Source organism: Pipistrellus hanaki (assembly GCF_964339955.1).
Source record: "Pipistrellus hanaki genome assembly, chromosome: 3".
Lineage (NCBI taxonomy): Eukaryota > Metazoa > Chordata > Mammalia > Chiroptera > Vespertilionidae > Pipistrellus > Pipistrellus hanaki.
The window spans coordinates 114,797,023-114,822,582 of NC_140505.1; the positions used below are offsets into that span (position 1 = coordinate 114,797,023).

At 33.5% G+C, this 25,560-nt stretch overlaps 1 protein-coding gene across 5 annotated transcripts in view; it reads left to right on the forward strand.

The window, feature by feature from the left end:
• CEP290 (centrosomal protein 290) overlaps nt 1-25,560 on the forward strand; it is a 114,470-nt gene that overhangs the window by 47,433 nt on the left and 41,477 nt on the right. For all 5 annotated transcript variants that reach the window (XM_084876938.1, XM_084876934.1, XM_084876936.1 and 2 more), the window contains 14 exons: nt 65-295; nt 4,773-4,946; nt 8,382-8,493; nt 11,584-11,789; nt 13,111-13,262; nt 14,694-14,805; nt 15,733-16,188; nt 16,868-17,032; nt 18,459-18,566; nt 18,753-18,887; nt 20,061-20,327; nt 20,961-21,068; nt 21,676-21,875; nt 24,672-24,885. In XM_084876938.1, the coding sequence (XP_084733064.1) occupies nt 65-295; nt 4,773-4,946; nt 8,382-8,493; nt 11,584-11,789; nt 13,111-13,262; nt 14,694-14,805; nt 15,733-16,188; nt 16,868-17,032; nt 18,459-18,566; nt 18,753-18,887; nt 20,061-20,327; nt 20,961-21,068; nt 21,676-21,875; nt 24,672-24,885 (2,640 nt within the window). The remainder of the gene's footprint in view (nt 1-64; nt 296-4,772; nt 4,947-8,381; nt 8,494-11,583; nt 11,790-13,110; nt 13,263-14,693; nt 14,806-15,732; nt 16,189-16,867; nt 17,033-18,458; nt 18,567-18,752; nt 18,888-20,060; nt 20,328-20,960; nt 21,069-21,675; nt 21,876-24,671; nt 24,886-25,560) is intronic.

A 25,560-nucleotide genomic window follows, 5' to 3' on the forward strand; every position in this document is an offset into this window, starting at 1 on the left:
ATATAGGTATATGATATTGTATAAACTAAGATAGCTAAAATTAACAAGTTCCGTCTTTGTGCAGAACTTGCTCAATACTCTTCAGATGGATTCGGATGAAATGAAAAGAACACTTTCAGATTATAGTAGAAAAATCACCGTCTTGCAAGTCAATGAAAAGTCACTCATAAGGCAATATACTACTTTAATAGAAATGGAGCACCAACTTAGAAAAGAAAATGAGAAACAGAAGAATGAATTGATATCAATGGAAGCTGAAGTTGGTGAAAAAATTGGACGTTTACAACGATTTAAGGTAAATCTGAATATTTATCTTTGAAAATTTTCAAACATGAAGAAAAAAGTGAACACCTAATATCTGGATTAATAATTAACATTTATTACCACTGTGCCATAATTGCTTCATCTGTCTTTGTAGGAATATTTAAATTGCAGACATTTGCCGAAACAGGTTTGGCTCAGTGGTAGAGCGTCGGTCTGCGGACTGAGGGGTCCCGAGTTCGATTCCGGTCAAGGGCATGTACATTGGTTGCGGGCACATCCCCGGTAGGGGGTGTGCAAGAGGCAGCTGGTCGATGTTTCTCTCTCATCGACGTTTCTAGCTCTCTGTCTCTCTTCCTTTCTCTCTGTAAAGAATCAATAAAATATATTAAAAAAATAAAAAATAAAAATAAAAAATAAATTGCAGACATTTCTCTTTTAAGTATTTTAGTGTGCATCTTTAAAATCAAAACTTTTTTTGACATAACCACAATAACTTTATTATACCTAGTAAAATTGATAAGAATTCCTTATACTATCTAATGTCCAGACAATATTCCTATTTCCTTAGTTGTCCTACGATTCAGTTGAGGACCTTTCTTTTTTTTTTAATGTTACTTATCTTTTTAATATAGAATCCAATAGTTTTTTCTCTCTGAAAAACGTTGATGATTTATATGATGATAATTATATTCTTTTTTGCATAATTTTACTTGTTTCTCTAATCATTGAATTTGCTAAAGTTACCCTTGAGTCCTTGACAAAAGTATTTGACAAAAATACTTCATAAGTAATGTTTTTTTGCTTTATATTTAAGTGATATTTTATATTGCATCATTTCAAGAGTATCTGATAGTCCCATGTTTCATGATAATTTCTATTATTAAATGATTTTAGTTAACTGTTTGGGAAAATTTTGGTACCATCCAAATAATCAATTTTTTGTCATTTTTCCTGATAGCTTTAGCACCCACTGATATTTGTTGTTTCCTAATTCACTTATTTCATTAAAAGTTGCAAAAATTATCATTTTCTAGTTACATTATGCTCTCTAGATTTGTTAGCAGAGAGATTTCCCTAATTAGCTCAGGCTATTTTGTTATCTTAAAGTAGGGGTGTCGAACTCAATTAGAGAAGGGGCCAAAATCTAAAATCCAGCCTAAATCGCGGGCCGAATGGTTTACTGAACAGTCATAAACTGACAATGTCATAAACTGACAGCGGATGCAGTGATGACAGCGGGCCACATTGCAAGGCCTGGCGGGCTGGATTTGGCCCGCGGGCCTTGTGTTTGACACATGTGTTAAAGGATAGTTCCTACCAGAAAGGAAAGATAATATAAAATCTTCATATGTTTCTTTTAAGGACCACTTTTCAGAAAACTGAGCTGTACTCCACTCCCACTTTGTCTTCTCTAAGGGTCCTAGCAAACTCACACACTTTTTAAATATTCAGTATGCTTTAATAGTTGGAGTCATTGTTTTTTTTGTGTGTGTGATTGTTTTTTTTTATATTTGTTGGTTTTTTTCTTAACTTTGGCCAATGGGAGTCCTTTAGAGCTGTCTCTTGTGAACTTTTGACAAGAATCAATTAGTCTTTGAACCAAGCTTCAAAGTTTGGTTAGTTTTCTGGCACAATAAGATGCCTAGTATTTACCTTGTATACTTTTTATCCAGCTTTGGAATAAGCCATTTCTCTAAACAGCCCTGGTCTTTTTAATAGGGAAGGAATTTAGATACCCAAAAATTGGTCACTAAGTGTCATTGATGCCTGAGTGTTATTGGTACTAGTTCCTTTCAGTGGACACATTAGGAAAATATGTATATGTTTAAACCAGGAGTTCGTAATGTTGTTGCTAATTCAAATTTAACATTATAGGATAAGTCGTATGGAGTTTTAATAACCTTTGATTTTATACTCATGTTTCTGTTTTCTTATATGGAAATCTCTATTAAAAAACATTAAATCTAACATTAAAATAATTACTTGTTTTATCCTATAATATTCATACATTAATTAAAAATAATAAACGTGCATTAGTATGAATAGTGATAACAACAATGCTACTAGATGAAGTTTAAAATTTCATTACAGTTTTTATTTTCTTTAGACTATCTCTAACTTAGGGGTAACATATTTGACACTAACTTCAAATTTTTCCCTTTGTATTGTTATCCATACATTTAATGTATATTGAGGCTCATTTGTTTTTAATTTCAGGTATTACTTTTTTTTTTAATTTGAGTATACAATAGAAGTATTTGCATATTTAAAAATTCAGTCAGAGAAATCTTCTGACCCTGTACCTTTCACCTCCTATAGTAACTGATTATCCTTCTAATGTTTCACCTTGCAAATGTTAACGAAGACATAAAATGTTACATGCTATATGTGCTCCTCAGCACCTTGTTCTAAATATGATCTTATTATGTAGCTTTTAAAAAATAAATATTTTTATTGATTTCAGAGAGGAAGAGAGAGGGAGAAAGAGGTAGAAACATCAATGATGGGAGAGAATCATTGATTGGCTGCCTCCTGCATGTTCCCACTGGGGATCACGCCCACAACTTGGGCATGTGCATGAAGTCGAACCTGGGACCCTTCAGTCCACAGGCCCACACTCTATCCACTGAGCCAGATAAGCTAGGACAATGTAGCTTATTTTAAGCATGTTGACATGTCTAAATTTACATAGCATCATATAAAAAGAAGAATTTAAAGTGAAAATTAAAATGAACTTGAGTTCCTTATCATACCCTTTTAAATATACTAATGGGTGAAATTATTATGCTAAGAACCCTGTTTTCATTATATTCTTAAAGCTGAATCATGATGCAACAAAAAAACCTGTTGAAAAATAAAAGCTATTTTTACTTGGGCATATAATAAGAAAATGTTAACACTTAAGTATTCTTGTTTTTATTTTTGCATCATATTTTATAGAATATACTTTCCTTGGAGTATTGCAAATATAGCTGGTCTTTGAAATAGAAGGGAAGCCGAAACCAGTTTGGCTCAGTGGTAGAGCGTTGGTCTGCGGACTGAAAGGTCCCAGGTTCGATTCCGGTCAGGGGCATGTATGTTGGTTGCGGGCACATCCCCGGTAGGGGGTGTGCAAGAGGCAGCTGGTCGATGTTTCTCTCTCATTGACGTTTCTAGCTCTCCATCTCTCTCCCTTCCTCTCTGTAACAAATCAATAAAATATATTAAAAAAAAAAAAAAAGAAAGAAATAGAAGGGAAAAAAGAACTAGAATCTTCTTCCTCTTCACCCTGGATTTTTTTTCTTTTAAAAAAAATATATTTTATTGATTTTTTACAGAGAGGAAGGGAAAGGGATAGAGAGTTAGAAATATCAACGAGAGAGAAACATTGTTCAGCTGCACACTCCCCATTGGGGATGTGCCCACAACTAAGGTACTTGCCCTTGATCAGAATTGAACCTGGGACCTTTCAGTATGGAGACTGATGCTCTATCCACCAAGCCAAACCGGTTAGGGCTGGATTTTTTATTTTATTTTATTTTTTATAATAAGTAGAAAAACAAAATTAAAAAAATGGGGGGGTGATTTTAAGAGGGGTCTGAAACATAACGTCCTTCACCCTCCACAAAGAAAAAGTAAAACCAAATCTTAGGGGTATTGTAGAATAGTGTGTACTTTTACATGGAGAAAAAAGTTGTCAAGATGACATCTGAAGCACCATTACAAATATTTGTTTTCCTTACTACTCTACTTCAGAATGAATTATAACTATAAATTCTTTATCTTTTTCACTACATAAAATTAGTTGTTCTTTGCCTTACTTCTTTATCAGTTTACTTTGAAGAGAACTGAAAGTTTAGATTTTTTTTTTGTGTGTGTGTTAATATTATGTATTTGAATTGTGACTTTTTATAGCTATCGAGTGATTGAGTAGAACATGAGTCAAGTAACTTAAAAATTTTGACATTACTTATTATGGATAGATATGATAAAAGTAACTCTTTTCTCCTAAAATAATGTTTTCTTTCTGTGAACAAAAAAAAAAATATTTTATTGCACAGTTAGTCTTTGTAACTATAATAACCAGAAATAGCTAAGCTGTAAAGGTTACTTGTGGCAATGCTAATTTTGCCATCCAGTTGTCAAAAGGGAAGTTATTTTTTTAATTTTATGAAATTTAGAAAAGCTAATGATAGTCTAAATTATGTATTTTTCTACTATTTCTTTTATTTTGCTCAAATTAACTGAATTTTATTTTAAGACTTATAAAAAGATTCATTTTATGATGATTAAAAATTCCAAATAAGATGATTTGTTATATGAAACAGAAAATTAATTATTATTGCAATATTTTTCTTACATGAGAAATCTATTTTTATTTTTACTGTTTTGAGAAATCTTAGTTTTAAAATTATTCTCAAAACTTCTTTTGTTTTTGGTTATATTATCTTATCTTTCTCAAAAGTGGCTAGTGCCTCACCAGCAAAAACAGTACAGTATTTTAACTGATTGTATCCTTATTTACATAGGAGATGGCCATTTTCAAAATTGCTGCTCTCCAAAAAGTTATGGATAATAGTGTTTCTCTGTCTGAACTAGAATTGGCCAATAAACAATACAATGAACTGACTGCTAAGTACAGGGACATCTTGCAAAAAGATAATTTGCTTGTTCAAAGAACAAATAACTTGGAACACCTACAGGTAAGTTTGTGTGATCTGAGAACCCTGTGATATCAGCCATTTTTCTTTGGTCATATGTATCCGTAAGTGCAAAATGCCTTCTGGGCAATTTAACCCAGGTCATCCTTCAGAGTCAACTTGAATGATTTTGCTGAATCAAACCTCTTTCCATCAGGAAATTAAGAAGGAAAAAAGGAATATGGAACCGTTGGAATATTATAATCAAAAGAAGCATCATTAGGCCGGGACCGGTTTGGCTCAATGGATAGATAGAGCGTCGGCTTGGGGACTGAAGGGCCCCGGGTTCGATTCCGGTCAAGGGCATGTACCTTGGTTGCGGGCATATCCCCAGTATGGGGTGTGCAAGAGGCAGCTGATCAATGACTCTTTCTCATTGATGTTTCTAACTCTCTATCTCTCTCCCTTCCTCTCTGTACAAAAATCAATAAAATATATTAAAAAAAAAAAAAAAAAAGAAGCATCATTAAATACCCATCCTTTTCCTTACTTTTGTTGCCAGAACAAATTATTCTCTCATGGCTTTTCTGTTCCTTGTGGTTGTAGCTTGTAGTGGGTAAGATATTAATGGCTCTTCCCCAGCCATAGATGAGCTCGGCAATTTCCCAATCTTTTTTTTTATTTTTATTAAATTATTATCTGTGTACATATTTTAACATTGCCACCCCCTCCCATACATACTCTCCCACCCCAGAGTTTTGTGTCCATTGGTTGTACTTATATGCATGTATACAAGTCCTTCAGTTGATCTCTTATCTCCACCAGATCTCCCTACTCTTCCCCGCTGTAATTTTACAGTCTGCTTGTTGCTTTACTTTTGGTTTGTCAGTTTATAATGTTCTTTAATATCCATAAATGAGTGAGGCCATGTGGTATTTCTCTTTAATTGACTGGCTTATTTCACTCAGCATGATGTTCTCTAGTTCTTTCCAGGTTGCTGCAAATGATGAGAATTCCTTCTTTTTTATGGCAGCCTAGTATTCCATTGTGTAGATGTACCATAGTTTTTGGATCCAATCATCTGCTGACGAGCACCTAGAATGTTTCCAGATTCTAGCTATTGTAGATTGTGCTGCTTTGAACATAGGGGTGCATATATCCTTTCTGATTGGTGTTTCTAGTTTCTTGGGATATATTCCTAGGAGTGGGATTACTGGGTCAAATGGGAGTTCCATTTTCAGTTTTTTGAGGAAACTCCACACTGTTCTCCACAGTAGTTGCACCAGTCTGCATTCCCACCAGCAGTGCACGAGGGTTCCTTTTTCTCCACAACCTCGCCAACACTTGTCGTTTGTTGATTTGTTGATGTTGGCCATTCTGACAGGCCATTCTTTCTTACTGGTAGTTACAGAAGAGCAGGATGAAGTAGGTAGCATAAGTTTAAATATGATAGTGAATATGGCCCAGAGCCTTTGTGTGGCGACTTAACTCTTCTAGCTACTTAACTTCCCCATACCTATATGGTAAGCAAATTAAGCTTCTGATTTGCTCATCCTTATCAGAAACTAGAGGCATGGTGCCAAATTATCTGCTCAGTTAAAGGCAAATACTTTACAGCTCTTCTCTAGTTACTGTTTTTGCTATCATTTTTATTTCCCAAATGCAATTAATTCATGTATGTCCTCTTTTTCTCCTTCTTTACTGCTATTAACCTAGTCCCGTGGTCGGTAAACTGCGGCTCATGAGCCACATGCAGCTCTTTGGACCCTTGAGTGTGGTGGCTCTTCCACAAAATACCACGGCCTGGGAGAGTCTATTTTGAAGAAGTGGCATTAGAAGTTTAAGTTTAAAAAATTTGGCTCTCAAAAGAAATTTCAATCATTGTACTGTTGATATTTGACTCTGTTGACTAGTTTGCCGACCACTGTTCTAGTCTAAGCCAGCATCATCACTCATCTGGACTTTATAGTATCTTCCTGACTAATTTCTGATTTTTCTGTTCACCCTTCTATTCTCTACATTTCATCCTCGAATTGTTCAAAACTTCTTCCTTAACATCTTTAAATGATTCACTTTTATTTATTAAGTTAAATTTCAGTTTGTCATCTTGGCATACCATGCCCTGTTATCTTTTTGTTGTTGTTCTTTTTTGTTTGTTTTCTTTTAATTGTTTTAAAGTATGGTTTTATTGGTTTTAGAGAGAGAGGAAGGGATAGTGATAGAGAGATAGAAACTGATGACAGAGAAACATGAGCCATCTGCCTCCTTATTCCCACTACTGGGGATTGTGCCTACATGTTCCCTAACCAGGAATCAATCCAGTGACTGGTTCATGGGTTAATGCTCAACCACTGAGCAACACAGGCTAGGCTTTTTTTTTTTTTTTTTTAATTTTTCTCTTTATTTTTTTTGTGTGTGTATATTCCCTTGTTATTTTTCCAACTTTATCTTATTCCGCTCTCCCCTCTTATTTTTTCTCACTATGCTCAAGTCCTCTAGCACTTCAACATCTTTCTTTTCTGCTTTAGAGCACCTGGGTTCACCAGTATATCATTTCATTCCATGGCTGGTTTCTTGTTAAGACTGGAAATGTCTTCAGTTTCAACTTAAAAACCACCTCTTCAGTGGTTAATACCTTCCTTAACCACTCTGTCTAGATATTCCTCCTTTTATTATTCCCTGGGTCCATATTCTGTTTCTTTCTAGATCTTGACATTTTAAGTGATTTTTTTTTTGTTTGTTAGTTTGCTTACCTGTTTACTGTCTGCTGTCATACACATCTTTCCCAATTCCTGCCATACATACATACCTACAGACACCAAAGGTCAGGCCTTTGAAGGCCAAAATGTGTTTTGTTTTTCATTACCATTAACATATAGCACGCTAGGGATGCTCAGTAACTATTTGTGTGAATTAGGAAAGAAAGCTCCAGTGTGTGATGGTTTTTGAAGCTGTGAGTATTCTAGCTTAATCAAAGGAACATGGCAGCCTCTAAGGGGGATACGTATTTGATATACAGGATTTTGGTGGTTTAAAAATAATGTTTTATATTATACTAGAGGCCTGGTACACAAAATTTCGTGCAACGAAAGGGGGTCCCTTAGCCGCCCTGCACCCTCTCACAGTCCAGGACCTCGCTCCTTACCGCCCGCCTGCAGCTGTGCCTCGCCAGCTGTGAGCCCAGCTTCTGGCTGAGTGGTGCACCCCCTGTGATCTTTCCAACTTTATCTTATTCCTGCATTGAGCATCTGCCCCCTAGTGGTCAGTGCACATCATAGCAACCAGTCATTCCGTTATTTGGGTCTATTTGCATATTAGGGTTTTATTATATAGGCTATGTATAGACCTAATGTGTGAAAACTTCTAATTAAAAAAAAAAAAAAAGACTAACTGGATTGTAAGTTTTGGGGGTATTATATAAAGTTCAGACAATGTCATTCTTATGGTAGTAGTCTGAATTATAATGTATTTTCTCAATGACGTTTCTGTTTTATTCAGTGTGAAAATGCATCTCTAAAAGAGCAAATAGAATCTATAAATAAAGAACTAGAGATTACTAAGGAAAAACTTCACACTATTGAACAAGCCTGGGAAAAAGAAACTAAATTAGGTAAGTGCTGTGACTCTAATAATATAAAATGGTTTAAGATCTAATAGAGAATATTTTGCACTTAAACTTTCTTTTCTGTACCACATAGAAAGGAAGCATTCTGATAAAAGTGAGTTCTCTACATTACAGTTTAATTTGGCAGGCAGTTGAATAATATCTTGGACTAAACTCTACCAAAATTTGATTTTTAGTTATAAAATTAGATTTGTTCAAATTAAAATTATATGTTAAAAAACAGCATTTGTTGTTTTGAACCACTTATCAATGAATACTGGTGATAATTTTGAAATATCTGTATTTTAATGACAATAATATGAGGCCTTTCACTATGTATAAAATTTTACTAAGAATAGATCATTTGATACTTTTAAGATAAAGTTTACTATATAGCATCAAAAAATTAAATTTATATTTTCCATAGTTCCACTACTATATTATTATTTTTATAACCTTCTATACACTTAAATATTGCACATTAAATTATAATAAACATATGCTATATTTATTTAGTAGATGTCAAACTATTGCTATGTTTTATTCACTATACTTATAAATATAAATGTTTATGTAGTACCTTTCTATGTTCAAGTGATTACATCACTAGCTTTTCTCATTTCTGTTATTGCTTGTAGTGCTCGAGTGGACATCTTCATGTATATCTAGCCAATATTATTGTCTCAGAGGGTATTAAAATATTGTTGCTCCTGCTAGGGCTTTCCACATTAGTTTTTCAATAGGTTACCTTAGTTTATAGCATTTAAATAATTTTATGTTGTAGCTTTATGAATTATAATTTTCACACAAATTTACTGCTTTGGTTAAGATGTTGTCATGTTTTTGTTTTCTAGACCTTAGAGCTCTAAGCTGTTCATAGTTTCTGTTACTAAGTACTAGTAGAGCTGTGTTATTATATCAGTGACTGAGATATGCAGCTTACAGACACCTAACAGTGGGAAGTCTAAAATAAGCTACTTTTAGGAATGTAATTTTTAGTTCATTAAGAGTTTTGAAGAGAATTGATTTCCATGTAGCTTCTACATGACAGAAGATACCATTTAAGATACGAAAAAGTGGCCGAAACCAGTTTGGCTCAGTGGTAGAGCGTCTGCCTGCGGACTGAAAGGTCCCAGGTTCGACTCCGGTCAAGGGCATGTACATTGGTTGTGGGCACATCCCCGGTGGGGGGTGTGCAAGAGGCAGCTGGTCGATGTTTCTCTCTCATTGACGATTCTAGCTCTCTCTCTCCCTTCCTCTCTGTAAAAAATCAATAAAAATATATTTTAAAAAAAGATATGAAAATGTGTATTACATACAATATTAGTAAGTTTTCTGTTTATTTTATCCAATTTCTTTTTAATAAGGTCTGAGTATCTTTAGAAATTTCTTAATTTTCAAAATCCTCCATTTCTTCCATACATAGCTTTATGTCATGGAAGTTTTAAAAGCTTTTCTTAATTTCTGTTGTTATATCTTTGTTTAAAAGCATCACTTTTTAAGGATTTATTATCCAGGAGTTTGTTGATGTTGGGTTGTTGTGGACTACCCCTTCTCTCTAAGAAAACTCCACACACATGAATGTACACGTGGCTAATCTGCAGCCCCTGTGACCTGCCTCTCTTCATTATCATAGTTTAGCACAGAAATGGATGGAGAAAGGGTTTTATGTTCTTTGTGTACTTATATTTAGAGCATTTTTTTTTTCTTTCATTCATGGTGTTGAGGTTGCCTGGCCCTGGTTTACTAACACTTTTAGCACCTCCAGTAAACTATTACTGTTAGTTACTTGATCACTGCTTACAGTAGCTATTCTAAACTCATATGTTTAAAGATACATACAGAATAAAATGAAGTACATCTTAAAACTGAGGCAGATACCAAAACTGTTTATTTTTTGTTTTAAATATATACATCTTTGAGCAAATTCATTTCTAAAACTCAAGCTTATTATTAGTGTTATGAATCACTGCTTAGTTCCTTAAAATAATTGATTTTGCTGAATATATGATTAATTGATTCTCCAAAAAAATAAAACACTGTACCAAATGTGTGTGTGTGCTTTTCCCCCTGGAAAATGTGCATTATGCAAATCAAAAGTATTAGTTTTCTTCTTTTCAAAAAACAACTAAGTAACTAATGGTAATCCTATGTGATGCTTTCCCATGGTAAATTTTTTAAAAATTTTGTTCTCATTGATTTAACCACAGATTTTTATGTCCAAAGAAAAGCCATGTCATACATATATTACATAATATTAGATATACATATATGCATCTATGTTTCTATATTTATGAGATTAATAACCAATACAGTAATTTAAAATATTTGATATTAGATGTTTACAAAGGCCAAGTAATACTCATATTTAAAGAAGATATTTAGTGAGATCCCTAATCATATGGCTTTGTATTTTACTTTCAGTTTGACTCCATGAGACTTTAAAATAAAGTCACTGCATTTATATTCACAAAATGGTGTTGTTTTATTGAATTGTTTCTTATACAGTTTTTCTCCTTTTAGTTAACAAAATACATGTATTTTTCCTTTTATTGATTCTCTGCCTGTGACACCATCTACAGTATACCTTTTATATTTCAATAATTCCATGAGGAATTTTTTCTTTTATTAATCCTCACTTGAGAATATTTTTCTATTGATATTTAGAGAAAGTATGAGGGAGGGAGAGAGACAAAGAGAGAAACATTGATGGCAGAGACACATTGATTAGTTGTCTCCCACAAGCACCCCAACCAGGACCAAGGTTTGAACCTGCAACCAATGTATGTGTCTTTGATTGGAATCGAACCCGGGACCTTTCAGTCTTTGGTTGAAACACTCTCTATCCATTGAGCCAAACCGGATAGGGCGAGGAATAATTTTTGTTATCATTTGAATTATGAAGAACATTAATGCCAGAGAGATTAAGTGGGATAGGCAATAAGTAGATAGGAAATAACAGAGCTATGACTGGAATCTGGATCTGTCATAATTTAAAAGCCTCATGTGTTAGCCCTTGAACATAATGTCTAAAATATCTAGAATATAATTTTGATAAGAACAGCATAAAATTAACTTAAATATTATTCTATACAGGAAATGAGTCTAACATGGATAAGACAAAGAAATCAATAACCAACAGTGAGATTGCTTCTATTTCAAAAAAAATCACTATGCTAGAGATGAAGGAATTAAATGAAAGGCAGCGGGCTGAACATTCTCAGAAAATGTATGAACACATAAAGACTTCATTAAAACAAATGGAAGAACGTAATTTTGAATTGGAAACCAAATTTGCTGAGGTTTGATGTTATCATTTTTATCATGTAATTGAAAAATAAGGAATTAATCATGGTAGACATTGTATTATATAAGAGGTTTGTTTGTATCTCTGAAGTAGCATATTCATATAGTGCTTATGTTTTATGTAATGGATAAAAATGAAAGTTGTTTTTAAATGTTTATAAAGAAAGTAAATATTTTTATGAATGAGTTTTTATTTCTCTCTAGCATTATGGGATTAGATTTAATATGCAAAAAAGTTTATTTGCTTAATGGAATGCCCTTCCAATACTACCCATTCATTTGACAAATATTTATTGAGTGCCTGTTTCATTCCAGACACTGTATATGGGCTGGAGTTTTAGCAGGAAACAAAATACTGCAAACAGTAACCATGCTCTCAAGGACTTGATATTCTAACTAGAGGCCTGATGCACAAACATTCCTGTAAGAATGGGCCTGCCTTCACCTGGCTGCTGGCACCACATTGGCTCCAGCTAGAGCCTCTTTTAGGCTCCAGCCTGCAGCCACCTTTCCGCCTTCCCACACGGCCCAGAGGTTTGGAGTGGCTGGGGCAGTACAGAACACACCCGGCCACTCTGCACCTGCGTATGCAAATTAACCACCATCTTTGTTGGGTTAATCTGCATACTCCCATTTGGCTGGTGGGCGTCGCGAAGGTATGGTCAATTTGCATCTTACTCTTTTATTAGTGTAGATAGGAGGTTTTAGATTTTTTTGACATGTTCAGAATAATTAAGGCGGATAGCAATAAATACAGTTCATAAAAATTCAACAATTTATGATAAAGTAGCATTCATGTAACATTTGTTTTACCTTGAGAATTAGTATAATTTTTAAAGCATGGTGTTGTTTATTTTACTATCACTAAAGTATATATTAAGACTTTAAACTCAATGAGATTTACAGTAAAATATGATGAGTGTACTGCATTCCTAGCAAATTAAGAATATCAGAAATTCTGATATCATTGGATTTATTGTCTAACATAAATGACTTTGGGTGGGTTGGTGCATAATCAGAGTTTGCATAATTTGTTTCTGACTCTTTCCCTTTTTACCCTTTTCAATCTATTCTTAATATCTCACACTTAGTTCAGTGTCTGGTAATGCAAAGTAAAGAGGACTGAAGTACACTAAAGCTAAATTAAAAGGGAAAATCTTTTTTGGGGGTGGTAGGTGCACGATGGAGGGAGTTAATAAGGAAAAGGGGGCATCTGTAATACTTTTAACAATAAAGATAAATTTTAAAAATAACAATAAAGGGAAAATCTCTTCAAAATCTGATATATTTGAATATTTTTTGTTATTTTTTTCTTAGCTTACCAAAATCAACTTGGAAGCACAGAAAGTGGAACAGATGTTAAGAGACGAACTAGCTGATAGTGTGAGCAAGACAGTAAGTGATGCTGATAGACAACGGATTCTAGAATTGGAGAAGAATGAAATGGAACTAAAAGTGGAAGTGTCAAAGTGAGTGCAAGTAAACTTTCTGGTCATTTGGTTAGATATGTCTATTCTAATTTGTCTTTAAGAAACCTAATTAAAGTGGTACATGGGTAATATTCTTAGTGGCAATTAATATTGATTTTCTTTTAAGAATATGGTTAAATAATATTAAGTAGTTCTTTTGCATATTAAATATTTTGGGGAAGAACCATTAATTTATTTAAACTTAAATTTTTTCACTTTATTAAGGAAGAAATAGTGCATCTTTTATCTGTTTAGGTTACTGTAAAAATATAATGAAACATTTCAGATTTTGATTCAATTTTGGTTATCTTCCATGTATACTGAACTAGATATTAAGCAGGTGTTAACTCATACGATTATACTTACTAACATGAAGTAACATTGTTATTTTCATTTTAAGTGTGGAAACAGTTTGTTTGCTTGGAACACAAAATATATGTAAGGTGTAAATACTATGTGCCAGGTAGATGCTATGTATTTACTCTCTTTTATAATCATGCTTTACTTCAGTGACAAAGTATGAGGATCCCAGTTGAGGTGGTGAACACACAATACAACATACAGATGATGTCTTAAATAATTGTACACCTGAAGCCTATATAATTTTGTTAACCAGTGTCATCCCAATAAATTAAATAAAAAATACAAACAAACAAACAAATAAATAAATAAATGGAAAAGTGTGAGGATTCCTGAGTTGATCTGTCAAGTGCAAATAATTAGTGAAAAAGGTTTTATAACCTTTCATAGTTATAGCAGTTTTTTGGAGCTTTGATATCCTTTTGGGAATATCAGTCATTTCTAACCATTTTCACTGTGAAGAATACTTCTTTTTAATTCTTTCATCTCATGCACCTTACCTTTTGAAATAAACTTATATTATTCATTTTAATTATTATATTTTAATTCATTATTATATTTTAATTAATAAAAACTTATAGAACTGCCATTGAGAACTTCTAATCAATATGAGGAAACCTAAGTTACCTATCACACAGAACTAAAATTATTTCAATCTACAGTAAAATGCATTTTACTTTACTTGTGTAGTCTTCTCATAGTAGTCATATAGGAAATCTAATAAATTACCATAAAGCCCCTCCTTTTTATTGGCCACATACTTTGGAAAATGCTATATAGTTTCAGATAACTTTCATTTTAAAACTGCTCAGAACATTTAATACGATACTGTGTATTATGACTTTTCAAGGGAGGGAGGGGTGTTGAAAATGGAGTTTTTCCATGAAACACATGTTAACCTCTCCGGGCATCATGTTTCATGAAACAACTTAAGAAATTTTGCTTTAGCATTTCATACAAAGAAGAGATGATGGAATCTAATGGCTTTTCCAAGGCTCTAAAAATTTGAAATCCTGGTATTTATTCCCTTAGAAAAATATACCTAATTGTTTCTGAAATATTACTTCCTAGACTGAGAGAGATTTCTGACATTGCCAAAAGGCAAGTTGAAATTTTGAATGTACAACAACAGTCCAGGGAAAAGGAAGTAGAGTCCATCAGAACGCAGCTGTTAGACTATCAGGTATGTACAGGGTTGGCTTTTCTATATAGATTTTTTTCTTTTTTCTAAATTCACATTAGATATTGGGATGATTTTATAGTTTTAATTAAAGAATATATCAAATAGAGGCTCATATTCTCGTTAGTTATAATCTGATTAGTTTGCAACTTAATGCAAAAAACCATAATACAGAAAAGCATTTAAATGCCTATAAATGCATTGTGCTGACTGCTGATCAGAGTTAAGTCAGGTGAGGAGACATAGTAAGCCTTTTATAACAATATTTTCTCTTGTAGCTTTCTGTAGCTTTTCATATATTCTCACATTATGTCTTTTTAAGAATTAATAAAAATTGCCCTAGCTGGCTTGGCTCAGTGGATAGAGCATCAGCCTGGTGACTGAAGGGTCCCAGGTTCAATTCCGGCCAAGGGCATATACATGGGTTGCTGGCTCAATCCCCAGTAGGGGCGTGTATGAGGCAGCCAATCAATGATTCTCTCTCATCATTGATGTTTCTATCTCTCTCTCCTTTTCCCTTCCTCTCTGAAATCAATAAAGAAATATATTTAAAAATATTAATAAAAATAAAAAATAAAAGAAATGTTTGAGGATCCCTGAGTTGATCTATCAAGTATAAATAATTAGTGAATAACATTGTATACATGAGTATTATAGTTTACATATAGAAGTTAAAAGAAAAACACAACACCATAATATTCCAACTGTTACTTAGCCTGTTGCCACATTTGGATTTTACACCTATTTGATTCTGTTTTTTGCTGATTTTGCTTTTTAATTTTTTGGTAATTTGTATTAAAGCAAGGTTAGATTTTTATAGGATCTCATATAGCACACTTTTAAATGTTTAGTAAATTATGATATTAAATCCATGATAATTTCATAGGAAAAACTTGAAACTTGGTACAAATATATGTATTTTTATATTAGGCACAATCGGACGAAAAGGCACTAATTGCCAAGTTGCACCAACACCTTGTCTCTCTTCAAATTAGTGAGGTCACTGCTCTTGGTAAGTTGGAGTCTGTCACATCGAAACTGCAGAAGACGGAGGCCTATAATTTGCGCTTAGAACAGAAACTGGATGAGAAAGAGCAGGCTCTCTATTATGCCCGTTTGGAGGGGAGAAACAGAGCCAAGCATCTGCGCCAGACAATTCAGTCTTTGCGACGCCAGTTCAGTGGAGCTTTGCCCTTGGCACAGCAGGAGAAGTTCTCTAAGACAATGATTCAGTTACAAAATGACAAACTGAAGATAATGCAAGAAATGAAAAATTCTCTGCAAGAACACAGAAATATGGAGAACAAAACAATGGAGATGGAATTAAAGTTAAAGGGGCTGGAAGAGTTAGTAAGCACTTTAAAGGATACTCGGGGAGCCCAAAAGGTAAAACAGTGATTTTAACCTCAGTGTTTCCAGAAGAGTTACACAATTTTAAGTTATTCATATATACCTTTTTGAGAAACACAGCATATATTTTAACTTATTAATTTAGAAATTAGGGGTTTTGTCTACTTGAATTTCTATTTGTAAAAATTAAATGAGATTCTTCTAAGCAATAGTTTTAGTAGAAGTACTTAGGTTTTAAAATAATAAGGGCTTTTTAATACTCTTGAGAAGTTTATATCTATTAATAAAATACTAATTATAATTTTTAAACATTATAGTGCTTATCAATTGAATTCTACTCTTTGTAATTATTATTTGTTTAAAATTTACAAGTATTAGGCCTGCATGTATTTTTGATATAATTTTTGTTTTACCTTTATTTGAAGAATTTAAATGAAACATAATTATCTTGCAACTAAACTTTATTCTCTAGGCTAGAAATATAGGGTGGATCAAAAAATGTATACACATACTTTGAATCATTTTAAATACATTGTTTATTAAAGTACATTTCATTTTTAAAATAAAGTGTATATACATTTTTGGGGGACACCAAAATAATTTTATATTTTATTTTATTGTAGGGTCTATTAGTTTGAATTAAAATCATCAGGATGTGGAGAAATATTTATTTATATAGCATTGACATTTGTATGTATAATTTATAAATCTTTAGGTAATCAGTTGGCATATGAAAATAGAAGAACTCCGTCTTCAAGAGCTAAAATTAAATCGAGAATTAGTCAAGGATAAAGAAGAAATAAAATATTTGAATAATATAATTTCTGAATATGAGCATACAATCAGCAGTCTGGAGGAAGAAATTGTACAGCAGAATAAGGTTTCATTTTATATTTATTTTGATGTTTTCTTGCTAAGATTTTCTTTTAAAATTTTTTTTTTTATTGATTTCAGAGAGGAAGATAGAGATAGAAACATCAATGATGAGCGAGAATTGGCTGCCTCCAACAACTCTGGGCATGTGCCCTGACCAGTAATCAAACCATGGCCTCCTAATTTATAGGTTGATGCTCAACCACTTAGCTGGGCTCTTGCTAAGATTTTAAACATAACATTGTAGAAGTGACTGCTTCACTCTGCTACTTGAATATAGTTTTCATTATTATGGCATAAAATATTCTAATTTCTGTTTTCTAAACCATTATACAAATGCATATTTATTTATGTTGAAACTAGAGGCCCAGTGCACGAATTCATGCACAAGGTAGGGGGTCTGGCTGGCCCAGTCCCAATCGGGGCAGATCGGGGCCAGACTTGTAGGGAGGAGGAGATGGCAGGGGTTGGCTGGCCAGCCCACCCAGATAGGGGCCTGATCAGGGCTGGTAGAAGGAGCTAAGGATGGTTGGCTAACGGACCCCAATCCCGATTGTGGTGAGGGACCAATTGGGGGTCAGCGCCTGCAAGAGGGGCCATGGGTGGTTGGCCAGTTGGCCCCTGACCCTGATTGGAGTGAGGGGGTCGATCGGGGGTGTGGCCAGGTAGGGGGAGGGCTGCATGAAGTTGGCCGGCCAGCCTCGCCCCCAAATGGGGTGGTGGGGGCCCATCTGTGGCAGCAGTCAGGGGCAAGGCCTGCTGGGGGAGAGGGGCTTCGGGCCAATCAGGGTGGGGCAGGCTGATCGGGGGTGGGGCCAGTTGATAAGGGTGGGAGAGACAATCAAGGATGGGGCCAGCTGGGGTGAGGGGCTGCAGGACTTGGCTTTGTTTACTGTTATGCTTGCATTGCTTAGAATAGTGATTGTCATGTAGTATGTCATTAAATATATTTTGGATGGATAGGAGGATAGATGGATGAATAGATGAATGCATTGATGAATTAAAATCCTGACTCCATATCTGCCTATCTCTTTGATGGCAAAGTATTTTACTTCTCTTGAGTTTGCTTCCTTTCCCCATAAAATTATAGTAGTGACCTCAAAGGTTTGTTGTTGGAATTAAATAAGAAAATGTAGCTGAAACCGGTTTAGCTCAGTGGTAGAGCATCGGTCTGCAGACTGAAAGGTCCCAGGTTCGATTCCGGTCAAGGGCATGTACCTGGGTCGCAGGCACATCCCCAGTGGGGGGTATGTAAGAGGCAGCTGGTCGATGTTTCTCTCTCATCGACATTTCTAGCTCTCTATCTCTCTCCCTTCCTCCTCTCTGTAAAAATATCAACAAAATATATATTTTTTAAAAATGTATGTAAAAATTCCTGTTGTTTGCTTGGTGAGTGTTTCTATGTATGTCTGATGCAAAATATCTTTTTTCAGTTTCATGAAGAAAGAGAAATGGCCTGGGATCAAAGAGAAGTTGAGCTGGAACGTCAACTAGACATTTTTGACCGTCAGCAAAATGAAATACTACATGCAGCACAAAAGGTCTGAGTGATTAATTCTATTTGCTACTCTGTTCAAATATAAGTGGGCTTTAACTTATATTTAAAGCTACTCTGTTTGCTTATGTTCAAATATAAGTGGGCTTTAACCATGTTTGATCATATAGTTGTAAAAATTAATGTTTCTTTCAATGCTACAACTGTTTTATTTTAATGCTATTTTTAATAGTTTGAAGATGTGACAGGATCAATGCCAGACCCGAGCTTGCCTCTTCCAAATCAACTTGAGATTGCTCTAAGAAAAATTAAGGAAAATGTTCGAGTAATTCTAGAAACACGGGCAACTTGTAAATCACTAGAGGAGGTAATTAGAAAAATTTGCATTTTGATTAGTATATTGGGTATATAGAATTTTTTACATGTGTAATTTATTTTAATGAGGATGATGTATAGAATGATGAATCTGTTGCTAGTTCCACCCTCCTTTTCTACTCTCCCTTCATGCTTCTAATAGGCAATAAAGAAAAACAGATATGGCTAATTAGAATTAATTATTCATTTAATTAACTTGTTACTTTTGGGCACACTAATCAGTTGTATTGAAACAAAAAGAATGTTTCATTGTAGTTTTATGAGCAATATATCATCTTCTTTTGTATGATCAAGAATTGTGTTCAGCCTCGTTTATTTGAAGTGTAGGTTATATACTCTGAATCAGTTTCAGTTAATTCCTTTTGTGGGTGGTTAAAGGGTTTGAAGGAGAGCTAGAAATTACTTCTTTCTTTAATCTAGGCCTACAACTTGATTAAGAGGATCAAATATCTTCTTTATTAAATTATATGGAAAGTAATATAAACTGAATATGATTTTCATCTTAGTTTACATCTAAATATATTAATTGTAAGCACATTTAAAAATAATTTTGCTATTAAAATTGCATATTTTCAGTCAATTGAGGAAACTTTGATTTTCTTCAGTGATTATAAGATCTATCATTTTATGTGAATTTTCATTGAGTTACTTCATTTAAAATATCTGCCTTAATCCAATTGAATAGGCAACACTTTCTTTTCTATTTTTTTTCATAAACCACAGATTTTATTATAGTGACTTATTGACTTGAGCCAGTAAAGTTCCAATTTTTATACCCAGCTGATTTATTAATTATTCTTGTAGTGCTCTGAGAGTCAATGGGCTGAAGTAAGAGGAGCAATTTATTACAGTTTTTTCCTACATTTAGCACCACCATACAATTCTAGTTCTAAAACTATAACATCTAAATAAAGTACCTTAAATTTCATTTTCATAATAATTGTTTCTTAACACATGCAATCGTCTTACAACTAAAATGTGCATACAGATAACTTAGCTGTCACATAAAAATATCAGTTTAACCTTATTAATATCTTTTGACTATTTTAAGTATGTTGTGAAAAATAAAGGGAAACTCCTCTCTGAACTTGCAACTAATTTAAAATTCAGATGAAACATTTTAAAAGAAAAAATATGCTTTAATAATATGATTTGATCATTGCAGAAGCTAAAAGAAAAAGACTCTGCTTTACGGTTAGCAGAGCAAAATATTTTGTCAAGAGACAAAGTAATCAACGAACTCAGGCTTCATTTACCTGCCACCGCAGAACGAGAAAAGCTTATAGCTGAACTAGGCAGAAAAGAGATAGAGCCACAGTCCTATCACACATTGAAAATTGCTCAGCAGACTATTGCAAACATGCAAGCAAGGCTGAATCAGAAGGAAGACATGTTAAAGAAATATCAGCGTCTTCTGGAAAATGCCAGAGAGGTAATTTATTTGTTTGTTTGTTTGTTTGTTTAATATCTAGCTATCTTTCATCTATCTACCTAATGCAAATATTATTCTTCCCTGAAGTGGTAGTGCATTTCTTGCCTTTCAAATTACTCTATTTTTGAATTATCACTTTCATGTGATTAGATTACAGATTTGTCAGAAAAATGGCAGTTTATATATGTGAATCTTTCCCATATGGATTGACTAAGTCAGGAATAGCTGTCATGGAGAAACCATGATATTGAAAAATACCAGTTGAATTTATAGGTCAGAAAGTTAGAAATCTGTCTCACTAGTAGTAATAAGTGAAATCAGATTTGCTAGAACTTTGGTGGTGATGTTCAGAAAAAATCTCCATTTAAAAACTTAAAATTTTTTTCTAAAAACAAGTTAAAAGATATTGGGTACATACTATTCTAATATTAAGATTAAATTATGATCTAAGGCCGGACTTGTCAACTTCGTTTGCCAGTGAAAATGTATACTGGTGTAAATATATGCATGCAGCTATTGTTCCTTCTCTATCTCAGGAGTTTTGGAAGATTAAAGATAACAAATATTTAAGATTCTAATGTGAATGTATTTAAATCAGAATTTAAGTAATATATTTGGTTTTCTGTAAAACAGGAGCAAAGAGAAATTGTTAAGAAACATGAAGAAGACCTTCATATTCTTCATCATAAATTAGAACTACAGGCTGATAGTTCACTCAATAAATTCAAACAAACAGCTTGGGTAAGAATCTAAGAACTTACTCTTTACAGATTTTTGCGATCATATACTTGAAAATTTTGCTCTCTTTTTTGGGGGGGGAGAAGGGAATAGAAGCCACCCTATTTTTTTTTGCCAGAATAATCTTCTAAGAACATAGCTCTGATCATTCTTCTCCCTAAATTGATGCTTATAAAATATTGTTTAAATTCTGTAGCCATATGCTTAAAGCCTTCCATGATCTGACCTCAGTCGTTTTTTGTTTTTTTTTTTCAAATTTTGCTCATAAATGATTTTCATGTTCTGAATTCAGCTTATACTTGGAGCTGATCTTTGTCTTCGATATATATGAAATGACCTTTCATCTCCTAATATGCACACCTTATCATCCGTGAGCCTTAACTCATTAATTCAATCCACATTTCTTGATACTTCACTACATGTAGGGACTTTACTAGATACCGAGAATACAAAGAACCTGATCTCTATTAAATATTTTCTTTAAGCTTTCATTGCCTATTAAATTTTAGATTATATATTATTTTTTATTATTTGAGGAATACATTAAAATTATGGATAAACATTGCATTGAGTTATACATGTTTATAGCTAATTTATTCACAATTCCTAGGATTTACTAAAACAGTCTCCTACTCCAGTTCCTACCAACAAGCATTTTATTCGTCTGGCTGAGATGGAACAGACAGTAGCAGAACAAGATGACTCTCTCGCTTCACTTCTGATAAAACTAAAAAAAGTATCTCAAGAATTAGAGAGACAAAAAGAAATCACTGAATTAAAAATCAAAGATTTTGAAAATATCAAATTACGGTAAGCCTTAGAAATGTATTAACACAATAGGCGAATAGTAATAATGATATAATGAGGATAAACCTGTTTTCTAGCTGCACTGTTCTGAAAGCTTTATGTATTTTATGTATCTTGTTTTATCTTCAGGACATTATAAAATAGATCATATTCTCCCCATTCTTCACATAGGAAAGTAGGCCACAGCTACATGTCTGGGAGCAAGTGGGAAAGTCAAAATTTGAATCTATTTAGTCTACTGTAGTTTCAAGCACCAACCCAGAATCTTGTCTAGAATCTTGTTTTTAACCTCTATGCTTCCATTTCATCATCTGTAATATGGAAATGACAATACTTAACCTGGTTCCTTCAGGATGAGTATATGAAGGCCACATGCTCTTGTATAAGAAAGTAATTTCAAAATTGTAAAGTAACAAATAGATATAAAACTTTGTTTATAAGCCTATAACAGTTCCTGGCACACAATATAGTTTCAGTAAATATTTTTTGTATGAAAAATTAACTTTTTTTTTATTATTATAGTGACAGTAGTGGGTTCACAGCATTCATTCTCTGCATTAGAGATTTTAAACATTGCTCAATTTATCAGAATATAGACTTTTAAACCTAAAATATGTTTATAGTTATGTATTTTATAATCATTGTAGAACTAACTCTCTGCACCTTGGTTTCTTATCTGAATAAATGAGAAAGCTGAACAACTTATAATTGCATTCCAGCTCTGAAACTCTTATTAGAACCTTTTTGACTCACATATCCAAGATGCATCTGAAAAAATAAACATTACTTTTGCTTTAGTAAGAAGCTACCACTTTAAAGAAATTATTCTCTAAAAGAGAATTAGCAATAGCATATGGTGTCTTTCAAATCAAATTTCCCCATTCTATTAAATTTTATAACTGAGATGTTATTTTGATAAAGTAAGTTTCTTGTCATGTTTTAGATTTTATACAGTTCCTTCTGCTTTTCAACCTAATCCCTGGGTACAGAAAATAATCATCTTTTGAAATTACCTTCTATATATAATTTCTTTTGCCAATTGAAATACTTGAGTAGTTTTTTTAGTCATATCATTTTAGTCTAAAATTATACTTTTATCCTCTGTGTGCAAATTGGTACTGTTGACAGAGAACATTCAAATCTATAGAAAAATTTTATAAGAATTTATTAGAGTTGAATTTGAACCAAAAAGAATTATACCTGAAGCAAGATCTCAATAGACAGAACAATGCTTCCCAGGACAGTTTGCAGTTACTTTTTTTGCATTTGGAATTAAGGAAAGAACAGCAAGGAGGATTCCATGAAGGTGGGAGAAAGCAAGGCAGGGATTATGGAATAATTAATGACATTATGTGCTCTCTTTCAGGGGTCTAAAAAATAGGCATTTCAAAGTTGTATTAACCTAGATGTACAAAAACAATGAGCAGAGCTCACTTAGAGCAAACCTTTCACTAAAGAAGTTAAAGTCAGGAATGACTACTTACCGTGACCTGTTCAGTTGAGAATTTATAATCAGATCATCCTGAGGTTATTTTCCGTTAGATGTATTACAGTATCCCTTTTTTTGTTCACAGTATGCATATTTTACTGTCTTAGAAGTATATAGAAAATTATAGGTTCTTGTGTTTTCTTAAGTAAAATCTTATAGTTTCACAATTTGATGATTTAAGTGACAAGTTTTTCAGCTGCATGCAATAAGTCTCAGAGTGTTTAACACTTGTTCATAATTTAATACAATCTTCTCTTTGGTCAAAGTTTAATTATTTGTATCTCCATATTGCTGACATTATTAATGCAGTGCCTAAATGCAAAGTAAACTGGATGTAATTTAGTATGACTTACTAAAGATGAATGAACAATCGGATTAATCACATTAACTAAGTCTGCTGATAGTATCTATTTCCATATCTATGATATACATGCAGGTATTATAGATGTAATAATAGTGACTTTAGAACCATAAACAATAACATGTAATTTCTGTGAACGTGTACATTTTGTCTTTGCAACATAACAATACAGGGCAGTGGTTCTCAACTGAGGTAATTATTGCTGTCCTCCTTCCCTCGGGGACATTTGGTAATATCTAGAGACATTTTCCATTGTCACAAATAGGAGGTTTTATTAGCATCTAATGTGTAGAAGCAAAGAATGCTATTAAACATCTGCATTGCCGTCAATGCAGAGAACAGTTCACAAAGAATTCTTCAGCCAGACAGTCAGTAGTGCTGTGATTGAGAAACCCTGATAAGAGAAAAGTCACATCCTGCCCAGCACATGGTGTGTAAAGTGCTGTTTGTTCATTTTCTGAATTATTTACCTAAATCCACAAAATTGCTTGTTGCAGTCATTACCAAAAATAGACAGAAATTAGAAAGAAAAAGTATGTTAAATTTAAGAGTGGTCAAGTGGAATAAAGAATTGTGTTCATTTGGCCCCAGCCAGTGTGGTTCAGTAGTTGAGTGCCAATCAGTAGATCACAGTTCAATTTTTGGTCAGAACACATGCCCAGGTTGTGGGCTCCATCTCCTGATCTTCAGGGAGGGTCCTACAAGAGGTAGCCAATCAATGATTCTCTCTTATCATTGATGTTTCTCTCTTTCTCTCTCTTCCTCTTTAAAATCAATAAAAATATATTTTTTAAAAAAATTAAAAGTTATATTTATTTGGGATTTGAATTAAGACTTAGGTTTGTAAGAATATTTAGTTCCAAACATTTGCTTTTATATAAAATTTTTGTCAATCAAAGTATTAATTGTAGCAACTACTTTACTAAATACATATGCTTGCTGATATTAGGCTCCAAGAAAACCATGCAGTTGAAATGAAAAAAGTGAAAGCAGAAGTAGAGGATTTAAATTGCCTTCTGGCCCAGTCCCAAAATGAGGCACAGAGTTTAAAATCTGAACTTCAGGCTCAAAAGGAAGCAAATTCAAGAGCTCCAACAAGGACAATGAAAAATCTAGTGGAAAGGTTAAAGAGCCAATTATCCCTTAAAGAGAAACAACAAAAAGTAAGTAACAACAGAACATTGTCAACATTCAGGAAATACATGTGGTAGATTGCTTTTAGTGTAGATTTGTACAAGATGATGGTATCTCTCTGTTGTAGGAAAGAGTATCATTTTATGCTGTGAAGTAAGGGTTTTTAAGATAATTGTTTTAAACAGCCTGATTTCTGGGTTATCTGTAGAAAATAAGAGGAAATCTTATTCCATTATTTCCTTTTCTACTGGGATTTTATGCTACTGTGAGGCTATTTTAAACAATATGGATAACTGAACAATTGTGAAAAATTTGGGAAGTAAGAGGGAATAAGAGGCTAAACAAGAAGGTTACAGAGATACTTTTATGAAAAGAAGTTGTTCACTGGGTTATCTAATTTATTAGTTTTTAATTTATCAGATTTGATATACTCAATGATCTCTGAACACATAATAATCTGGCCACTCAGTGTATATCCTATATAATAAAAAGCTAATATGCGAATTGTCCCCTCGATCAGGAGTTCAACCAGTAGGCAGGCTGGCCAACTGCTCATGTCCCCTCCCCCTGGCCAGGCTGGCAGGACGAATTCATGCACCAGGCCCCTAATACACACACACACACACACACACACACACACACACACACACACACACCCATACACACACACACACACACACACACTCACACACTGAGTGACCAGA